Source organism: Solanum stenotomum, chromosome 9 (genome assembly GCF_019186545.1).
Source record: "Solanum stenotomum isolate F172 chromosome 9, ASM1918654v1, whole genome shotgun sequence".
Lineage (NCBI taxonomy): Eukaryota > Viridiplantae > Streptophyta > Magnoliopsida > Solanales > Solanaceae > Solanum > Solanum stenotomum.
Genome location: NC_064290.1, coordinates 9033076 through 9051996, shown reverse-complemented (window position 1 = coordinate 9051996; position 18921 = coordinate 9033076). Strand labels below are relative to the sequence as shown.

At 30.0% G+C, this 18921-nt stretch overlaps 3 protein-coding genes across 3 annotated transcripts in view; all 3 read left to right on the top strand.

The window, feature by feature from the left end:
* LOC125877105 (glucan endo-1,3-beta-glucosidase 12) overlaps positions 1 to 18921 on the top strand; it is a 343740-nt gene that overhangs the window by 202887 nt on the left and 121932 nt on the right. The gene's annotated exons all lie outside the window — the stretch shown is intronic.
* Positions 1864 to 4552, top strand: LOC125877247 (ubiquitin C-terminal hydrolase 13-like). The gene is made up of 6 exons (XM_049558594.1): positions 1864 to 2007; positions 2548 to 2677; positions 3470 to 3639; positions 3802 to 3883; positions 3933 to 4099; positions 4458 to 4552. Exons 1-6 carry the CDS (start codon positions 1980 to 1982, stop codon positions 4550 to 4552), a joined length of 672 nt encoding a protein of 223 aa, XP_049414551.1. The 5' UTR covers positions 1864 to 1979.
* Positions 10868 to 14273, top strand: LOC125877246 (uncharacterized). The gene is made up of 5 exons (XM_049558593.1): positions 10868 to 10989; positions 11073 to 11242; positions 11327 to 11600; positions 11707 to 11873; positions 14107 to 14273. The coding sequence occupies exons 1-5, from the start codon at positions 10868 to 10870 to the stop codon at positions 14271 to 14273; spliced, it is 900 nt and encodes a 299-aa protein (XP_049414550.1).

The following is an 18921-nucleotide window of genomic DNA, read 5'->3' as shown; positions in this document are numbered from 1 at the left end:
TTATGTGATGTATCGATCGGATACATCACTTTATGATGTATCGGTCAGATACATCACTTTACGATGTATCGGGACCTACGTGATGTATAGAGACGTACGTGATGTATCAAGAGGTTGAGTGATGTGTCCGAAATTGAGACGTGATGTATCAGGACGTCGAGGGATGTATCTGAAATTGGAACGCAATGTATTAGAACTTTTTGGGATGTCCATATTTAAGGGATTTTTATAATCTAAAAAAAAAAGTAGATAAGGATGTAATTAGCTCTTAACACTATGAGATTTGTGCAAAACCTATAATTAATTAATAAGGAATATATTGATAAATATGTATATATGGAAGGGTTATTTTGGTCTGAAAAAAATAAATTTCTGATTTTGCTTTTTTTTAAGAAGCAGGAAATGTTAGCTTCCTCCCAACATCAAAACTATTTCTGCTTCATTTAAAAATAATTTTACTGATTTGTCAAATACCTTAATTTTTCAAATATTTTTTTTTTCTCAAAATCAATGTTTTTAGTCTTCTAACAACATTGCCAAACATGCTCTTACTCCATTTGATCATTTTCATTTGTTTATAATAGACTTTGCATTCTGCTGAAGAGTAATAAATAAATTTCATATTTTATCATAAAATATTTATATTAAATGGTGTATAATGACAATAAGAACATATTTGACATTATTGTTAAAAACTACTTATTTCTAGAAGCATTTTTTTAAAATGGCTTTTTTTAAAAATCATTTGAAAATAATAATAATTTGTGTTTGGCTAATTCATTTGAAAAATACTTTTGATAAGCAAATTGTGTTTGACTAATAATTTTTAAAAAGTCATTTTGAGAGTCAAATTACGAAAAATAGTAAGTGTCAATGTCTTTTATATTAGTATTATCTCATAGAGAGAAACTATTTTAAATATCTATTACAATTTTTTAATTAAAATGTACATATTCATAAATTTAAGAACCATTCCACAAATTAGACCACTATATACGAAATATTCACCACAAAAATAAATAAAGTCCTTCATATTTTTAATCCTACAAAAATATTGTTGTTACCTTTATTTCTAATTCTGTAAAATAAAACGTAAAATAATATGTAAAATGTAAATAATAATATATAAACATAAAATAAAATAAAAATTTATTATACAAGAATTCTTGAATGAAACTTAATCAAATTTAAGTGATATACTAATTAACTAATAATGGATATATTGATAAATATGTATATATAGAAAGAATATTTTAGTCATTTAACAAAATAATTTTCTGCTTCTGCTTCTACTCCAACATCAGAAAACTGTTTCTACTTCCATTTAATTTTAAAAATTTGTCAAACATTTAATTTTTCAATATATTACTCCCTCCGTCCCATTTTATATGTCATCCATTTCTATAAATAGTTGGTCTATAATACTTGTCATTTCATAAAATAAATACATAAATTACCATATTCTTCGTTTTTTACTCTTGTGAATTATTAGCCTTGAAAATATATATTTGACCAACTTAGAAAAACTAAGTAAATGATTCATGTTCATTGGTTAAATTAATTAATCAAAATAAATTAATTCATATTCATTGATTGAAAACTTGAGTTCCAATAAAATTAAATAAGGGTAAAGTTACATCATTTCTTAATGCAAGTGCAAAGTAAAAAAATGACATATAAAATGGAACGGAGGGAATAGATAATTAAAAGAGAATCGAGGTAGCAAATGACTACTATAAAAGTCAATTAGTGTTACTAAAAAAGTAAAAGAATATATTTTTTTAAAATCAATTAAAAAGGAAAGTAGATATTCTTTTTGATATGGAATGATATTTTAATTCGAAAACTTCCTTTGAAAAAGCACAGCAAATTCAAATCGTTTAATTAGAACTCCAACTGCGCAGAGGGTATGAAAACAAAAGAGCACAAGCATTGGGAACTAGCTAGCTACTCGGATTTTGCATAACGCTATTACTAACATGAGATCGATTGCTACTGAAGATGAAGGTTTTATTTAGTGTCTACATGCATATTATATTCTATTTGCCTTTCGAAAATTTAGTAGTTCAGTTGGTTAACTATTTGAACTCTCTTACCTTATTGGTGAGGGTTCGATTCCCCAATTTATTTATTTTTTAAATATTCTATTTGCCTCGTAACAAATATGAAAAGTGCATTTGTGAAGTCTATGTTTATTGTTAGTGTAGGGTTTTGTGGTTTTCTTCGCTTAAATGTCAGTATATTTATGATTTTCTGATTTTTTATAATTGTGAAATGGCACTCTAACATTACTTGTCTGGTCTTATTTTGTTGGATTTTGTAACGTACGCCATATCCATCTTCGTGCGTCAAATTTTGGGTGGTGGTGAGATTTACACTCAGAACGGTTTGATATAAAGCTGAATAGTGTCATTTTATCTTAAAGTTTTAGCCTTTAGAGAAAACACTTAATCAATTGAAGTATTTTTTGTCTACTGTGGTTAGTAGATGGAATTGAATAATTGCGAAAAAAGCTTATCCTTTTTGTTTGTTGTGCAATATGGACAGAAGTGACCGTGGAAGTTAGAGATGCTTCGCCAGGACACTATTTGTTGAAAATTGAGTCTTTTTCTCTACTTTCAGAGAGTGGCATTGACAAGTTTGAATCAAATGAATTTGAGGCTGCTGGTCATAAATGGTAAGACTCATATGTCAATCTTCACTAATGCNCTAATTAACTAATAATGGATATATTGATAAATATGTATATATAGAAAGAATATTTCAGTCATTTAACAAAATAATTTTCTGCTTTTGCTTCTACTCCAACATCAGAAAACTGTTTCTACTTCCATTTAATTTTTCAATATATTACTCCCTCCGTCCCATTTTATATGTCATTCATTTCTATAAATAGTTGGTCCATAATACTTGTCTTATTTTGCTGAATTTTGTAACGTACGCCATATCCTTTTTCGTGCGTCAAATTTTGGGTGGCGGTGAAATTTACACTCAGAATGGTTTGATATAAAGCTGAATAGTGTCATGTTATCTTAAAGTTTTAGCCTGTAGAGAAAACACTTAATCAATTGAAGTATTTTTTGTCTACTGTGGTTAGTAGATGAATAATTGCGAAAAAAGCTTATCCTTTTTGTTTGTTGTGCAATATGGACAGAAGTGACCGTGGAAGTTAGAGATGCTTCGCCAGGACACTATTTGTTGAAAATTGAGTCTTTTTCTCTACTTTCAGAGAGTGGCATTGACAAGTTTGAATCAAATGAATTTGAGGCTGCTGGTCATAAATGATAAGACTCATATGTCAATCTTCACTAATGCATTATTGAATGAGTTTTTAAGGTTTGATATTGTCCTATTGACTATTTCTTGAGATTTGTATGTATTTGGGAGCCATAAGGTATTTCTAGTCTTTGATAAGAGAAGGGGTAAATGTTGTTTAGCAGATATAAATGGATTTATGGATTTGATACAGGAAAATGATCATTTATCCAGATGGGAACACACATGAAAATGGAAGTGGACATATTTCAGTTTACTTGGCCATTTCAGGGACAACTTCCCTGCCTGCTAATTGGGAAGTCAATGCTATATTTACCTTCTTTCTGTTCAATCAACTTCGTGACAATTATCTTTCAGTGCGAGGTATAATACATATTAGTTCCCTTCTTAGCATATACATTTCCCTTTAGTCTATCTCATCTAAGTTTTTTGGTTATCGTGAAATAGCATTGATCAATAGAGTGACTTTCAATTTTATTTTTCCAATTATAAGCTAAACTGTGATGCAACAATGCTTTGGTTTAGGAAAAATGCGGCACTTTCAACCTATCAAGTCTATATGGGGACTTAATTCCTTCATCTCCTTGGGACATAGTAATTGTATATTGTGTACCACCAATCATTTTGAATCTATTTGCTTCTGAATCCTTGTGTAGGAAGCTCTCGTTGTATCCAAAAGGCAATGCAAACAATAAGGGATGTGATATTTCAATATTTCTAAAATCTGTTGATGCTAAGGACTTTGATCACCATGAAAAAGTGAAGGTAAATGGCAGCATAAACCTCAAAGATCAGACAAATGGTGGATGCAAAAAGCTACCTTGTAAGGCACATATTTACTTTTTTCAATTTGTATCAGTAGCAAATTTTTATATGGAATTCTTGCGAGATGAATATCACTACGATTCAATCACTAGTTCTCTTTTTCATAATATTAAACTCCTTTTTGCATGTCTAATAATTTTTATATATTTTTTTAATTATACTTTTTACAGATTGTATTTGGTTTTCAACTACCACACAGAGTTGGGGTTTTCCAGGTTTTATGCCTTTAACTCAGTTGTGTGATCAGAAAAAAGGCTATCTTGTCCATGACTGTATCGTGGTGGAGGTTGAGCTAAAAGTAGAGTTTAAGCATAGCGTAAAGAGCTTATCTTAACTTGATTTACTGTTATTAATAGGTTTGGCTGTCTTGCATTCATTAGTTATAGGTGAACACTCAGCTCGGCGCTATGTTATTGGAGAAGTTATCAATGCCCATTTTGTATCCAATTAGTATCTATTTCTGCGATTGGATGAATGACTATTTCAGCTGATTATTTAATTGTGATGAAACACTTCAGTCTTATAAGGCTATAAGTTGAAGCTTTTATTAGATCATATATAGCATATCCTGTTGTTGAAATGTCAACTCAATCTAATTGCTTTGATGCTTAAGCTGTACCAACAGACGAGTGAATTTGCAGTTGTGATAGCGTCTAATCTTAAGCTAACATTTATGTTTGGAAAAAAAACTAAGGATGTGTTTAAATTGAGTGAATTTAATCAAATATATCATTGGTTTATAATTGGACAAAAAATTGCTTTTATTTCACGTAAATTTATGAGGAGACTAATACACTACTAAAAGACGTCGGTGAAAATCAATCTCATGAGGTCCATTTTTAAAAAAAAATATTTTTTAGTTTTTTTTAATAGCAAAATCGACCTCAGAGGTAGGTATCTTTAGCGTCAAAATTTGAAAAAATGCAGCAAAACCTGGCCTTTGGAGGCCGGTTTTAGATTAATATTATTACTTCTTTTTGCAAATAACAATTTTTGCAAATATTTTCTTTCTTAAAAAGCCAACCTCCAGTTTTTATAAAAAGTTTAAATAAATAAAAAAACATAGCCTGTGTGGTGTAGAAATGTATTTGAACCCCAAATGATGCATTTTATGAGTAACTCGACCTGAACCAAGGGGATACAGTCATATTAACTATTTAAGGTTTTAAAAAGAGCTCTAGCACAAAGTTGAATTGAAAGCTACTAGCCAAAATTTTAAATTGAGCCCGTCTAAGTTGCAACTTCAAACAATCATAGGATTAGTAAGTGTTGTGTGGTGAATTATATATCCAATTAAAGTTTTTTGAGTCTAGTTCCCAACACATCGAATCATTTGTCAATTTGAGCTCTATACAAGAAGTTATGTACATTTTAATAAAGAGTATGCTAGTGGCGCTTTGTCCACGGCAATGCAAGGAAACCAATGTCGAAGAGTTTTTTTTATATTTAGTAATAATTTACTTTTAAAATGTTCATTTTATCTTTAACGAAATGATTTACACATACAAATTTCAATTATTATTTTTATTTCTTTTCACACCCTTTAAAAAAAGAAGATTAAGACATAAATTAGGCATAACTTTCCATTTTTACCCTTATTAATTATTGTCAAATTTATGAGTAAAATAACTTAACAGTAATTATAATAACTAATTTCAATACTAACTAATGAAGGGTAAAATTGTAAGAATATTTTAAAAGTAGTCTTAAAGATTGAACAATTAAGTTAATTTGAAAAAAAAAATATCTCAACAATTCAATTAATTTGAAATGGAGTATAAAGAATAAGAATAAGAAGCTTTTGAGAAAATAAGAGTACATGGTTGTTCTGCCATATTATTTTGTATTTATATATTTTGTACTTGACGATAAGTATAAGAGTCCTAATCTACTACCTATTCTAAAGGAAGAGTAATCCTTTGTTACAAAGAATAAGCTACTACAATTGAATGTAAAATGTACAATATTTGAATTCAAATAGGGGATGGACTCTAATATGGAGGGAATAAATTAGAATAGAGAAAATAATAAGGTGATTCTCAACCATTTCATTTACCGATTTTAATTTCGAAGCTGCATTGAAAAGCTAAAAGGACGCATGACTGTCTAGATTCCAAAAGCAAGAAAATTTCAAATCCTTTTATTAGAACTCCAAATTGCACAGACCAGGGAGTGTATCAATACAAAAGAAGAGCACAAGCATTGGGAAGTCACATGGGATCGATTGCTCCTGAAAATGAAGGTTTAATTTAGTCTCTGCATGCATATTCTATTTGCCTCTTAATAAGTATGAATGAAATTAATTACATATGAAATGTGTGTTTGTGAAGTCCATGTTAGCTGATCCTTTTAAAAATTCATACAAAATCTGCATAATACATAGATAGAGAATATTTATTGTTAGTGTATAGGTATTTTCTTGTTTGTAATTGTGAAATGGCACTCTTAACATTACTTGATTTGTCTTATTTTGTAACCGACTTCTTTATGCTTTAAGCGGTGTACACAATATCCTCTTTTTTATGGGTCAAAATTTCAAATTTTAATTTGGAACCTTTTGTCTGTTTTGATATTGTGTTGTGTTATTTTATCTAAAATTTTTAGCGATTAGAGAACACTTTATTTGTTGAAGTATATTTTGTCTACTGTTGTTATTAAAAGAACAATTACAATATAGTTTACCCTTTTTGTTTGATATGCACATATGGACAGAAATGGCAATGGAAGTTAGAGATGCTTCACCAGCACACTATTTGTTGAAAATTGAGTCTTTCTCCCTACTTTCAGAGAGTGGCATTGACAAGTTCGAATCAAATGAATTTGAGGCGTGTGGTCATAAATGGTAAGACTCGTATGTCAATGCATTATTTTTCTATTGGACATTTTATGAAGTACCAAGCTGATCACTTCAATAGAAGTTTGTCCTAAATGATATGAATTATAATGGATTTATGGACTTGATGTAGAGAATAACAGAAGAAAAGTATAATTGGAGAACCCTTCTATTAGCCCAAGACCGTTAACTAAGATCGAAAGATTCAACTAAGGAAGAAGAAGATAGAAAGGAGAACTTGTTTATGGAAGAAACTCTTTTATTTGGGTTGTTCTTGGGTTTTCTTGGGTTGTATACAAATGACAATGGCCATCCCTATTTATACTTATGTAGGGATGGTTCTAGATGTTACAAGCTCTAGACTATTCTATCATTTACTACAAAAATATCTTCCCTAGAATATCTCCAAGAAAGTTCTAGTGAACTTATCTTCTAGTACTTTCTCTAGAATATCTAGATATATCTTCAAGATAATTATTCTAGATATGACACTAGACCATTCTAGAAGCTATACTAGAAAAATCTATGATATTCCAAAAATCAACTTTATCATTTTTCACACTTGATACAGGAAAATGATCGTTTATCCAGATGGGAACACACATGAAAATGGAAGTGGACATAATTCAGTTTACTTGGCTATTTGTGGAACAAATTCCCTGCCTGCTGGTTGGGCGCGCGGTCAATGCTATATTTACCTTCTTTGTGTTCAATCAGCTCCGTGACAATTATCTTTCAGCGCGAGGTACAATATCAATTTGTTATACATATTATTTCCTTTCTTAGCATATACATTTCCCTCTAATGTATCTCATCTAGGCATTTTGGTTATCTTGAAGAAATAGCATATATGATATCTGATCACCAGAGTAACTTTTTATTTATTTTTCAATTATCGGCTAAACTATGATGCAACAATGCCTTGATGATTTAGGAAAAATGCGGCGCTTTCAATCTATCAAGTCTTTTTGGGGACTTGCCAAATTTAGTTCTCACAACACATTCAAAGAGGCCTCTAATGGATACCTTGTTGACGACAAATGTGTGCTTGGAGCAGAGATGTTCGTTGTCCAAAGGCAAACAATTGGTGAATGTTTGTCTATGGTGAAATCTACTGACTCATTTAAGCGTGAATGGAAGATCTGTAATTTCTCCAATTGGTATTCTGAAGAATTTAATGTGTATGATTATAAATGGTACTTGCTTCATCTCATTGTGACATAATTGTATGTTGTATAGGTTGTTCTGCACAGTAAATAGGCACGTGCCTTGCCTTCTTAGTTGGATGTAAACACTCAGTGCGGGTATAATTTGTCTGGTTCCTCCATGTATTTGGAGAATTTGTCAATGCTAATTTTGTATTTTGTTATGAATATCATTTAGCAGTACTAGTGCTATTTTTCTTATTAGTAACTGGTATTAATTATCCGATGAATGCCATTTCCCCCTTCTATCAATTATACAAACCGTAGGCTGCAATTTCTTATGTCTCAATTGAATTTGTTGAGCAATTACGGTAGCCCTAATCACTTAGTTACACATAATTGCATATACTAGTTTAGTGTATGTACTTTATACTGCGTCTAACATTAATTAAGAAAATTATATACTAGAAAAACAAAATTATTAATAAATTAGTAATTGGCGTTAAAATAAATGATAACATTTTCATATAAGAAGCTTTAGAAAGTTAATTTAAAAAATGTGAACATATTTCTTAACTATTTTTTTGTACCATGATTTATTTAAGATTTATACAAGAATAGTAATTTTAAAGTTTAAAATGTTAGGATTTTAGATATTTTTCAAATAAGGAAAATTTTAGTCGGTTTTTAAAGGGAAAAGGGACAAATATACCCCGAACTTTTGAAAATGGCACGTCAATAACCTTCATCGTCATACTTTTCGTCCATCAGAGTCCCTGCCGTCCAATAATTGGTGCATATTTGCCCCTCCCACTAACAGAAGAATAATTAGTGACACGTGGCACAATCCTATGGCTCAACCCAATTGGACCAATCTTTTAACCTAAATCCTAAAAACCCGCCCATTATCTTCTTCTTCTCTATTTTCTCTTTCTTCCTTCTCTTTCCGGTCGCTTTTTCCGACGAGCTTCAAACACTTCTATCCATCAAATCCTCTTTATCAAAACCCACCAGCAATGTATTCAAAAATTGGGAACCCAATACTCCTCTCCGTAAGTTCACTGGCATCACTTGCAATTCCGATGGGTCAGTCAAAGAAATCGAGCTTTCGAGTCAAAGAATTTCTGAGTTTGTTCCTTTTGATAAAATATGTTCACTTAACTCATTGAAAAAACTCTCTCTGGGTTACAATTCATTTTCTGGGCAAGTTATTGATGATTTGAACAAGTGTTGAATTACTTGGATGTTGGTAATAATGAATTTACTGGGTCTTTTCCTGATGTATCTTCACTCACTGAGTTAACCTATTTTTATGCAAATAACAGTGGGTTACAGGAAAAATTCCATGGAATTATGTGGCGAATATGAGTAATTTATATGAGTAATAGGTTAGTATTTGTGTGGGTAATTAATGGGGTATAATTAGGTGGGTTAAACGGATCATTGGGCGGGTATTTAAATTTTGGGTTTGTTAATGGGTCAAACCGGGTTGAGCCGTATGATTGCGCCACGTGTCACTAATTATTCTTCAGTTAGTGGTAAGGGCAAATGTGCACGGATTATTGGACGGCGGGGCTCTGATGGACGAAAAGTATGACGGAGGGTATTGACATACCATTTTTGAAAGTTCGGGATATATTTATCCCTTTGCCGTTTTTAAATAGAAAACATTAGGAGTGGTTACCCAATATTTCAACAAGAAATTTAACTAAAAATGGAACTTGAAAAATATTAACTTCTTGTTGATATTGAAACGATATACATAAAACACTACCTATAGAGTCCTAGATATAACATAAAACTCTATCACATCTACCGAAATCCAATCACAAACAAATACGATAAATACATACTTGCATCGAGTATTAATATTTTACAAAATAATCAATTTTTAAAATCAACGTAACAAATAAAAATAAAAATATATATCATTTACACATGAATCAGTGTTAAAAACATTCATGCAAAACTAATTACATTTTATTTATTGACTTAATATAAACACTTGATTAAATTAAATTTTATCAATGGTCCGTATGGAGAAGCGTAATTATATAGCTAGGTTGTCTAGGGGATGACTTGAACGGTTGAACCTAAACACATTTTTCAAGTTTATGCTATTTAAAATAAATGATTAATGTAGTTATAATTGAAAAATATAGATAATTCAATTTATAATTACTTCCTACTTATTAGTATTATCTAAACTTTTCTTGAATTCAAATCCTTTTAGAACTCCAACTGCTTAGAAGAGCATATTAAAACAAAGGAGCACTAAGGTTTTGCATAACACTATTAAGATGGGATCGATTGCTCCAGAAGATGAAGGTCTTATATTTTTCTTGTTTATAATTGTCAAATAAAACTCTAAGATTAATGTTACTTCAGTGCTCTTATTTTTGTTAAATTATGTAACCATCTTATTTAAGCTTTTAGAGAGTATACACAATATATATATATATATCTTTTTTTTTCATGACTCAAATAAGTGAAAACATTTATTGATTTTTTTTTTTGTGTGGTAGTGAGATTTGAAATCGGAACCTTTTGTTTGTTCTAATATTATGTTTGACTGTGTACATCTTATCTCAATACTATATATCAAAATAATTTTTAGTAGCACGACAATAACTTAATTAAGTATCGTGCTGAGTTGTGTTATTTTATCTTAAAAGTTTTATTCTATTGAAGTATATTTTGTCTAGGATGGAACTAACATTGACTTGACTCAATTTATTAGAAGAATTTATCCATTTTGTTTGATGTGCACATATGGACAGAAGTGGCAATGGAAGTTAGAGATGCTTCACCAGCACACTATTTGTTGAAAATTGAGTCTTTCTCTCTACTTTCAGAGAGTGGCATTGACAAGTTTGAATCAAATGAGTTTGAAGCTGGTGGTCATAAATGGTAAGACTCGTATGTCAATCCAATCCTCACTAATAATCATTTTGATAGAAATTTGTCCGAATTATATAAAAAAATGGATACAGGAGAATGATTGTTTATCCAGATGGGAACACAGATGAAAATGGAAGTGGACATATTTCAGTTTACTTGGCCATTTCAGGGACAACTTCCCTGCCTGCTAATTGGGAAGTCAATGCTATATTTACCTTCTTTCTGTTCAATCAACTCCGCGACAATTATCTTTCAGTGCGAGGTACAATATTAGTCATGTGTTACTTTGATGGTATTTATTTTTCAATTATTGGCTAAACTATGATGCAACAATGCCTTGGTTTAGGAAAAATGCGGCGCTTTCAATCTTTCAAGTGTTTATGGGGACTTGCAAAATTTATTTCTCACAACACATTCAAAGAGGCCTCTAACGGATACCTTGTTAACGACAAATGTGTGCTTGGAGCAGAGATATTCGTCGTCCAAAGGCAAGCAATTGGTGAATGTTTGTCTATGGTGAAATCTACTGACTCATTTAAGCGAGAATGGAAGATCTGTAATTTCTCCAAGCTTGGTGAAAATTGGGTTTCTGAAGAATTTACTGTGGGAGGTTACAAATGGTACTTAATTCCTTCATCTCCTTGGGACATAGTAATTGTATATTGTATACCACCAATCATTTTGAATCTATTTGCTTCTGAATCATTGTGTTAATTTCTTGTGCAGGAAGCTCTCGTTGTATCCAAAAGGCAATGCAAACAATAAGGGATGTGATATTTCAATATTTCTAAAATCTGTTGATGCTAAGGACTTTGATCACCATGAAAAAGTGAAGGTAAATGGCAGCATAAACCTCAAACATCAGACAAATGGTGGATGCAAAAAGCTACCTTGTAAGGCACATATTTACTTTTTTCAATTTGTATCAGTAGCAAATTTTTATATGGAATTCTTGCGAGATGAGTATCACTACGATTCAATTGCTAGTTCTCTTTTTCATAATATTAAACTCCTTTTTGCATGTCTAATAATTTCTATTTTTTTTTTAATTATACTTTTTACAGATTGTATTTGGTTTTCAACTACCATACCGAGTTGGGGTTTTCCAGGTTTTATGCCTTTAACTCAGTTGTGTGATCAGAAAAAAGGCTATCTTGTCAATGACTGTATCGTGGTGGAGGTTGAGCTAAAAGTAGAGTTTAAGTATAGCGTAAAGAGCTTATCTTAACTTGATTTACTGTTATTAATAGGTTTGGCTGTCTTTGCATTCATTAGTTAGAGGTGAACACTCTGTGCGGGTGAATTTTGTCCTTCTTCCATGGCCCCTCTATGTTATTGGAGAAGTTGTCAATGCCCATTTTATATCCAACTAGTATCTTATGAAGAACATTTGACAGTAGTACTATTTTTCGAGTTAACAACTCGTATTATCTCATGAATGCCCAGTTTTTTTCCTTTCTATCAAATTTACAAATACAATGTTTTAGTATCAATTGAAAGTGGGGAGCTATTAAGGTTCTCCCAATCACTTACAGAATGTGTGTTGACAATATAATTAGATAATAAAAGTGTGCTCTCTCTAACAGCTTAAGCTTTTAGATGAGATAGTTACATACTTCAACATGGTATCAGAGTAGGCAAAGGTCCTAAGATCGAATCTCACCGCCACCCAAATTAAAAAAAAGAATTTCCACGTGTTTGGTCCATGAAAAAAAATCAGGCCTGCACGTGAGGGGGCGCGTTGAGAATATAATTAGATAATAAAAGTGTGTTTTCTCTAACAGTTTAAACTTTTAGATGAGATGATCATACACTTCAACAGTGTGTGCGTGCTTGAAATGCTCATCAGTAGTCAGTACCACATCTAACTGGTCGGGACTGTTGATGTTACTCAATTACAGAATTTATTTCAATTTTTTTCGATAGAATGTTGTTTTGTACATTTACTTGTGAGAAAACAGATTTGTTTTTTTAGTTGGTATTATTCTGCGATTGGGTGAACGACTGTTTTGGTTGATTCTTTAATTGAGATGAAACACTGTGATATCATATAAGCTTAGTTGGGAGCTTTTATTAGTTTGCAGTTGTGCTATCATAGCTATCATTAATTTATATTTCCAAAAAATTAAAAATGTGTATTTGATCAATTTATCATCCGTTAATAATTTGGTTCAATCATACCCTATTGTTACTTATCGGACAAAAAATCCTTTTATTTCACACAAATTTAACAGGATAATACACATTGAATTGTTTGTGAATTTAAGCTCTATATAAGAAAGACTATGCTAGTGGAGCTCGTCTAAGGTTCACAATGACTTTGTAATTTTAAATCTGAAACCTTGCGATTCTCAATCATTTCATTTACTAGTTTTAATTACAAAGCTTTATCAAAAATCTAAAAGGACGCATGAGTTTCTAGATTCCAAAAGCACGGCAAATTCAATTCCTTTTATTAGAACTCCAACTGCGCAGAGTGTATCAAAACAAAAGAGCACAAGCATTGGGAAATACTAGTCTAAGTTTTGCACTAACATGGGATCAATTGCTACAGAAGATGAAGGTTTAATTTAGTCTCTGCATGCATATTCTATTTGCCTCTTAATAAGTATGAAATTACATATGAAATGTATGTTTGTGAAGTCCATGTTATTGTTAGCTGATTCATACAAAATCTGCATAATACATAGAGAGAGCATATTTATTGTTAGTGTATAGGTATTTTCTCGTTTGTAATTGTGAAATGGCACTCTTAACATTACTTGATTTGTCTTATTTATAATCTTGGTGTATCCACAAGGTATTGTAACCAGTAATGGATGTAATATCACAATATACCTAAACTGTATTGATGCAAAGGACTTTAATCAACATAAAAAAGTGGATGCAAAATGCAGCCTAAACCTCAAAGATCAGATAAATGGTGGAGGCAAAAATCTATCTTGTAAGCCAAATGTTTTTTTTTTTTCTATTTGTATCTATAGCAAATTTTTATATGGAATTCTTGGCTGATTACCATTATAATTCAATAGCTAGTTCTCTTTTTCAAAATATTATATTCCCTTTTGCATGTCCAATAATAGTTTCTTATTTTACCTTTTTGAATTTGTTTTTTACTTTCTATAGATTGTAGTTGGTTTTCAAATACTACGCCAAGTTTGGGTTATCCAAATTTTATGCCTTTAACTCAGTTGCGTGATCGGAAAAAAGGTTATCTTGTCAAAGATTGTATTGTAGTGGAGGTTGAGCTAGAAGTTATTGCGTTTAAGCATATAATAAAGAGCTTATGTTAACTTGGTTTACAATAGACACATGTCTTTTATTCATTGATCAGAGGTAAACACTCGATGCCGGTAAATTTTACCCTCCTCCTTTTGCCCCTCTATGTTAATGGAGAAGTTGTCAATGCCCGTTTTATTATCTAACTAGTTTGTTATGAAGAGGATTTGGTAGCTAGTAGTGCTATTTTTATAGTTAACAACTGCCCAGATCAAATCTACAAATATAATATAATGTTTCAACTCTCAATTGAAAGTTGCTTACAAGTCACAATAATATGTGTTGCAAATACAATTATATGTTCTCTACCAACACTTACAGGCTTGGTACTTATCATAGAAGAAAAATTACCTGCCTTTTATTCATAAAATACGGTACTTCTTCCATTTCAAATTAATTGAATTATTGGGGTGTTCCATACTTATAAGAAAAAGAAGATCATTAAGACATAAATTAGACACTACTTTTCATTTTTATCCTTTTTAATTATTGTCAAATTAACTTTTAGAATAATTCAAAGCAATTAAAGTTTCTTGAACTCATCACATAATTTTTTTAAATTAAATTTCACTTAGTTAACATGAGTGTTATATATCATGAGAATAAGTACAAAAGGGGGGCTTGAAGGGTAAAATGGAAGAATATTATATAAGTAGTCTTAAAGATTGAACAATTAAGTTAATTTGAAATATGAAAAATGTCTCAACAATTCAATTATTTTGAAATGGAGGGAGTAATATGTAGTGCAAGTATAATGTATGGATAATTCATCAAATAATAAGATGGGTAAACTACATAAATCCCACTAGTTTAGATCCTAATTACTAGGAATCTCAATAGTTTTTGATATTACATTCTATACCATTTTCGGCTGTTGGATACATGTGTCGAGATACATTAGATACATGTATCAGTCGGATGTATAAGACCAAGATACACGATTTAAAGTCTCAGATACATGTATCAGTCGGGTGTATGAGGATACATGTTTCAGTTGGGTGTATAAGATCGAGATACGCGTACTTTTGAATTAAATATGTTAACTTCATGTCTTAATTAGCGGAGTAAATTATGGGATACAATTGAAGTTAGATACATATTTTAAAGCGTTTGAATTAAATGATTATAACTGATTTGCTCAATCAATAGAGTAATTCACTATTGTTAACAACTTTTGAGGATCTGCAACATAACAACTTCAATTTTTTTCCAAGAATATAGAAATTTGTTCATTTTTTTTAGATTCAAGACATTAACAACTTAGATACATTAACAGAAAGCAGCTACAAGACATTAAAAGCTTAGATACATTAACATAAAAGATCAAATACATAAAAATATTACATCAGATGCATGAAAGAAAGAAACTAGATATGTAGGCTATTTAAATTCAAACACAATTCATAGTCTCGATGGTGAAAGCGGAGGAAATTTGCTGAACAAAGATGACGGCAACGATGACTGTTATAGTTAGGAAAGTAGTAGTGTCGATGCCGAGTCTAGATATAACAGTGATAATGTTTCCGATTGCTCCGATCTCGCTCTTCTTGTTGGCTTTTGATATTTTTTTAATGAATTTGCAAGTTTTGGCTGTGAAATTGTTTAGTTTGAATACAATTCATGTTTGAATAGGAGTAACCCTCATTTCTGTGTTGAGATGATGAATGGAAATCTTTTTTGATAGATATTTTAAAGAAATTATGTGTTGAAAGGTCAGGAAGAGAGAAAAATGGTGGATAACGTGGGGGTGGGGGAGAGATATTGTTGGGGGAGGAGATTGAGAGAAATTGAATTGTTAAAGTACCCTTAATTAAGGAATTTAAGTTTTAAGATAATTATCTAATACCATATTTAAGGGATTTGTGTATCTGATTTAACTTTTTAAAATATATGATATAATTATTAAAAAGTGGTATAATAAGTAATATTTTTAAATTAGAGGTAAAATATGTATATATGGTAGTTAAGTATGTCTAATTATATAGTTTTACCTAATAAGATAGTATTAATTACTTCCTCCGTTCAATTTTACTGGTCCACTATTTCAAAATAGATTTTCACATATCAAGAAAAACACTTATTTTTTTTCCATGTTTTACTCTTAGCATTAATTAATTACTTATTCTCCAAATCATTTTTAAAACTTAATATCAAATACCAATTAATAAGGATTGTGGGATAAAATAATTATATCACTTATTATTTTCATAATGAATATGTAAATTCAACGAATGTATCTCAATTAAAATACTATCTCTTGGAATAAATATAAAACAAAAATTTATCACCTCTAAACCCAATTAGATACGAATATGATAAACATTTATTTGTATATGATGTTTATATTTAAATCAAATTGTTAATATTAAAAATCAATAAATTAAAGTGAAAACGCATATCATGTTATCATAAATAGGTATTGAAAATATCTATGCAAGGTTTATGTTATTTTCGTTAATTTAATATGAAAATAAATTTTATCGATAAACATTTCCATTTCATACAACTAAGTTGACTCATATGGAGAGTCAAAATTATGTTATCTAGGGGGCAACTAATGTTGTAGCTTCAGGCCCCAAAAATTGAAGTCTTAGAATTGCTTACATTATTTATGCATAAAATGTAACTAATTATATACTTATTGTTAAGGCTCAAGATAATCTTCATAATCCTTTGTTATCGAAATTTTACCATCAGAAAAATAGGAACCAATTAACTGATAACTAAACAATTGCTAAACAGTTAAAAATAAAATATTCTACTAATTAAGTTATCTATTACAAATCAAATTCTAGAAACAGAACTACATTTAAAAAAAATAAAATAGAAATCTACGACCAAGACGTCTCTATAAACTAGGATAAAAGTTACTACCTCTGTCCCTTTTTAATTGTCACGGTTTTATTTTTTTTAGAGTCAAATATAAGTACATTTTGAATATCTAAATTTTTGTTTAAAATATTGAATGAATGCAATCTAATTTCATTTTAAAAATTACTTAAATTAACTTTAGAAAAAAAATATAACCATTAAAAGTGAACGGTGAAAGTAACCAACTAAGACATCACATGTTTCAACACTTGGAGATAATAACTGCAAATAAATAAGATTTGACCAAAATTCCAATTTATTTGATGAAGACATTTGTATTAGACATACACCATGTTATCATTTTATGTGCTAATTTTAGGATTTATTTTTTTCTTTTTGAATTAGTAATTGTCTCTTTTTTTCTTTCCCTTTTGAATGAATTTTTTATTTTTATTTTCATTTTCATGTATAATTAATAATCAAATAACTAAATCAAACTAAATGAATATATTAATAACGATTAAATCGATAAATGTATACTCCCACTTGTCTACTTTTGAATTATTGCACCAATTAAGAAAACAATGATTGACATAGTGAATTTACTGTTTTACCCCTACCCCTATTAATTATGAAGTGGGTGAATTCAATCTCAAAATTTTCAGAAAGTTCAACAACTAAGAAAGGAAAACTGGACAAGTAATTAGAAACACGTAAAGTATTATATTTGATTTGATTTTAATCATTAAAATCGATTATATTGATTTGATTTTGATTTTGATTAATAATCAGCCTGTGAGTACCCACCAAGTCTCCATGTATTAAGAAAAGATATCTTCTTGAAATTCTAAAAACTAAATATCACTTATTTTGAAACGGAGAGGATAATAATTTTTCATTAATTATCTCTAGTTTCAAGAAAAGTTTGAAAAGAAGCAAAAGAGTGATATTAATAAATTACCGTGTAATTAATATCTTTAATTAATTTTTTAAGGAAGGTACCACACCTCAAAAAATAAAATAAAATGGAAGGGCTTGCTTATAAAGTTAGGACTTAGGTTATAACTTTTGACTTTTTCTTGTTCAATTAACTTAAAAATAAATATTAAAATGATTTTTTATCAGACCTAAAATGCTCATAAAAATATTTAAAAGTTATCTTGACTTAACAATACCTAAAATAATCCAAGCTTTTAGGATTTTGCATAATGCTTAGCACTATTAACATTGGATCGCTTGCTCTTGAAGATGAAGGTTTAATTTAGTCTCTACCCGCATATTATATTTGCCTCTTACACTTTGTTTCGATGTTTGTTACATATTATATTGTGTTGTATTATTTTAATGAATACAATGCCATAATATATTGTATCTTTCTCCATTGTTACATAATGTCACACATCAACAATTTGAAATGACAAACTACAAGAAGAGTAACTTTACAAGGTAAAGCTACTATGAAAAAGATAGGATAAATAATAAAATAAGATTATTAAATAATAAAAGTGAGAAAAATAAGATCAGACCAAATCACTGTTACACACAATGAGATTTTTTATTGTTACCTAATGATGAATTTAGCTGATCCTTTAAATCATTCATTCAAAATCTGCATAATGTAGAGAGAGACATCATGTTTATTGTGAGTTTCTTTGTTTCAATTTCTGTATATTTACACTCGAAAGCTTTAGCCTGTTTTGATATCGTGCTGAGTTGTGTCATTTTGTCTAAAAAATTTATTTGATGTGCGTAATATGGAAGTTGCTATATGCAATGTGGATTAATAAGAGAGAAATATTTCAACAAGAAATTTAACTAAAAATGGAACTTGGAAAATATTAACTCCCCTTT

Excerpts from the sequence above, each read along its gene's own strand:
- LOC125877246 (XM_049558593.1), top strand. The coding sequence starts at position 10,868 with ATGGAAGTTAGAGATGCTTCACCAGCACACTATTTGTTGAAAATTGAG. Across the intron at positions 11,243-11,326 it reads CAATTATCTTTCAGTGCGAG|GAAAAATGCGGCGCTTTCAA; the intron begins GTACAATATTAG and ends GCCTTGGTTTAG. Across the intron at positions 11,601-11,706 it reads ACTGTGGGAGGTTACAAATG|GAAGCTCTCGTTGTATCCAA; the intron begins GTACTTAATTCC and ends TTTCTTGTGCAG.
- LOC125877247 (XM_049558594.1), top strand. The coding sequence starts at position 1,980 with ATGAGATCGATTGCTACTGAAGATGAAG. Across the intron at positions 2,678-3,469 it reads GAGGCTGCTGGTCATAAATG|GAAAATGATCATTTATCCAG; the intron begins GTAAGACTCATA and ends GATTTGATACAG. Across the intron at positions 3,640-3,801 it reads CAATTATCTTTCAGTGCGAG|GAAAAATGCGGCACTTTCAA; the intron begins GTATAATACATA and ends GCTTTGGTTTAG.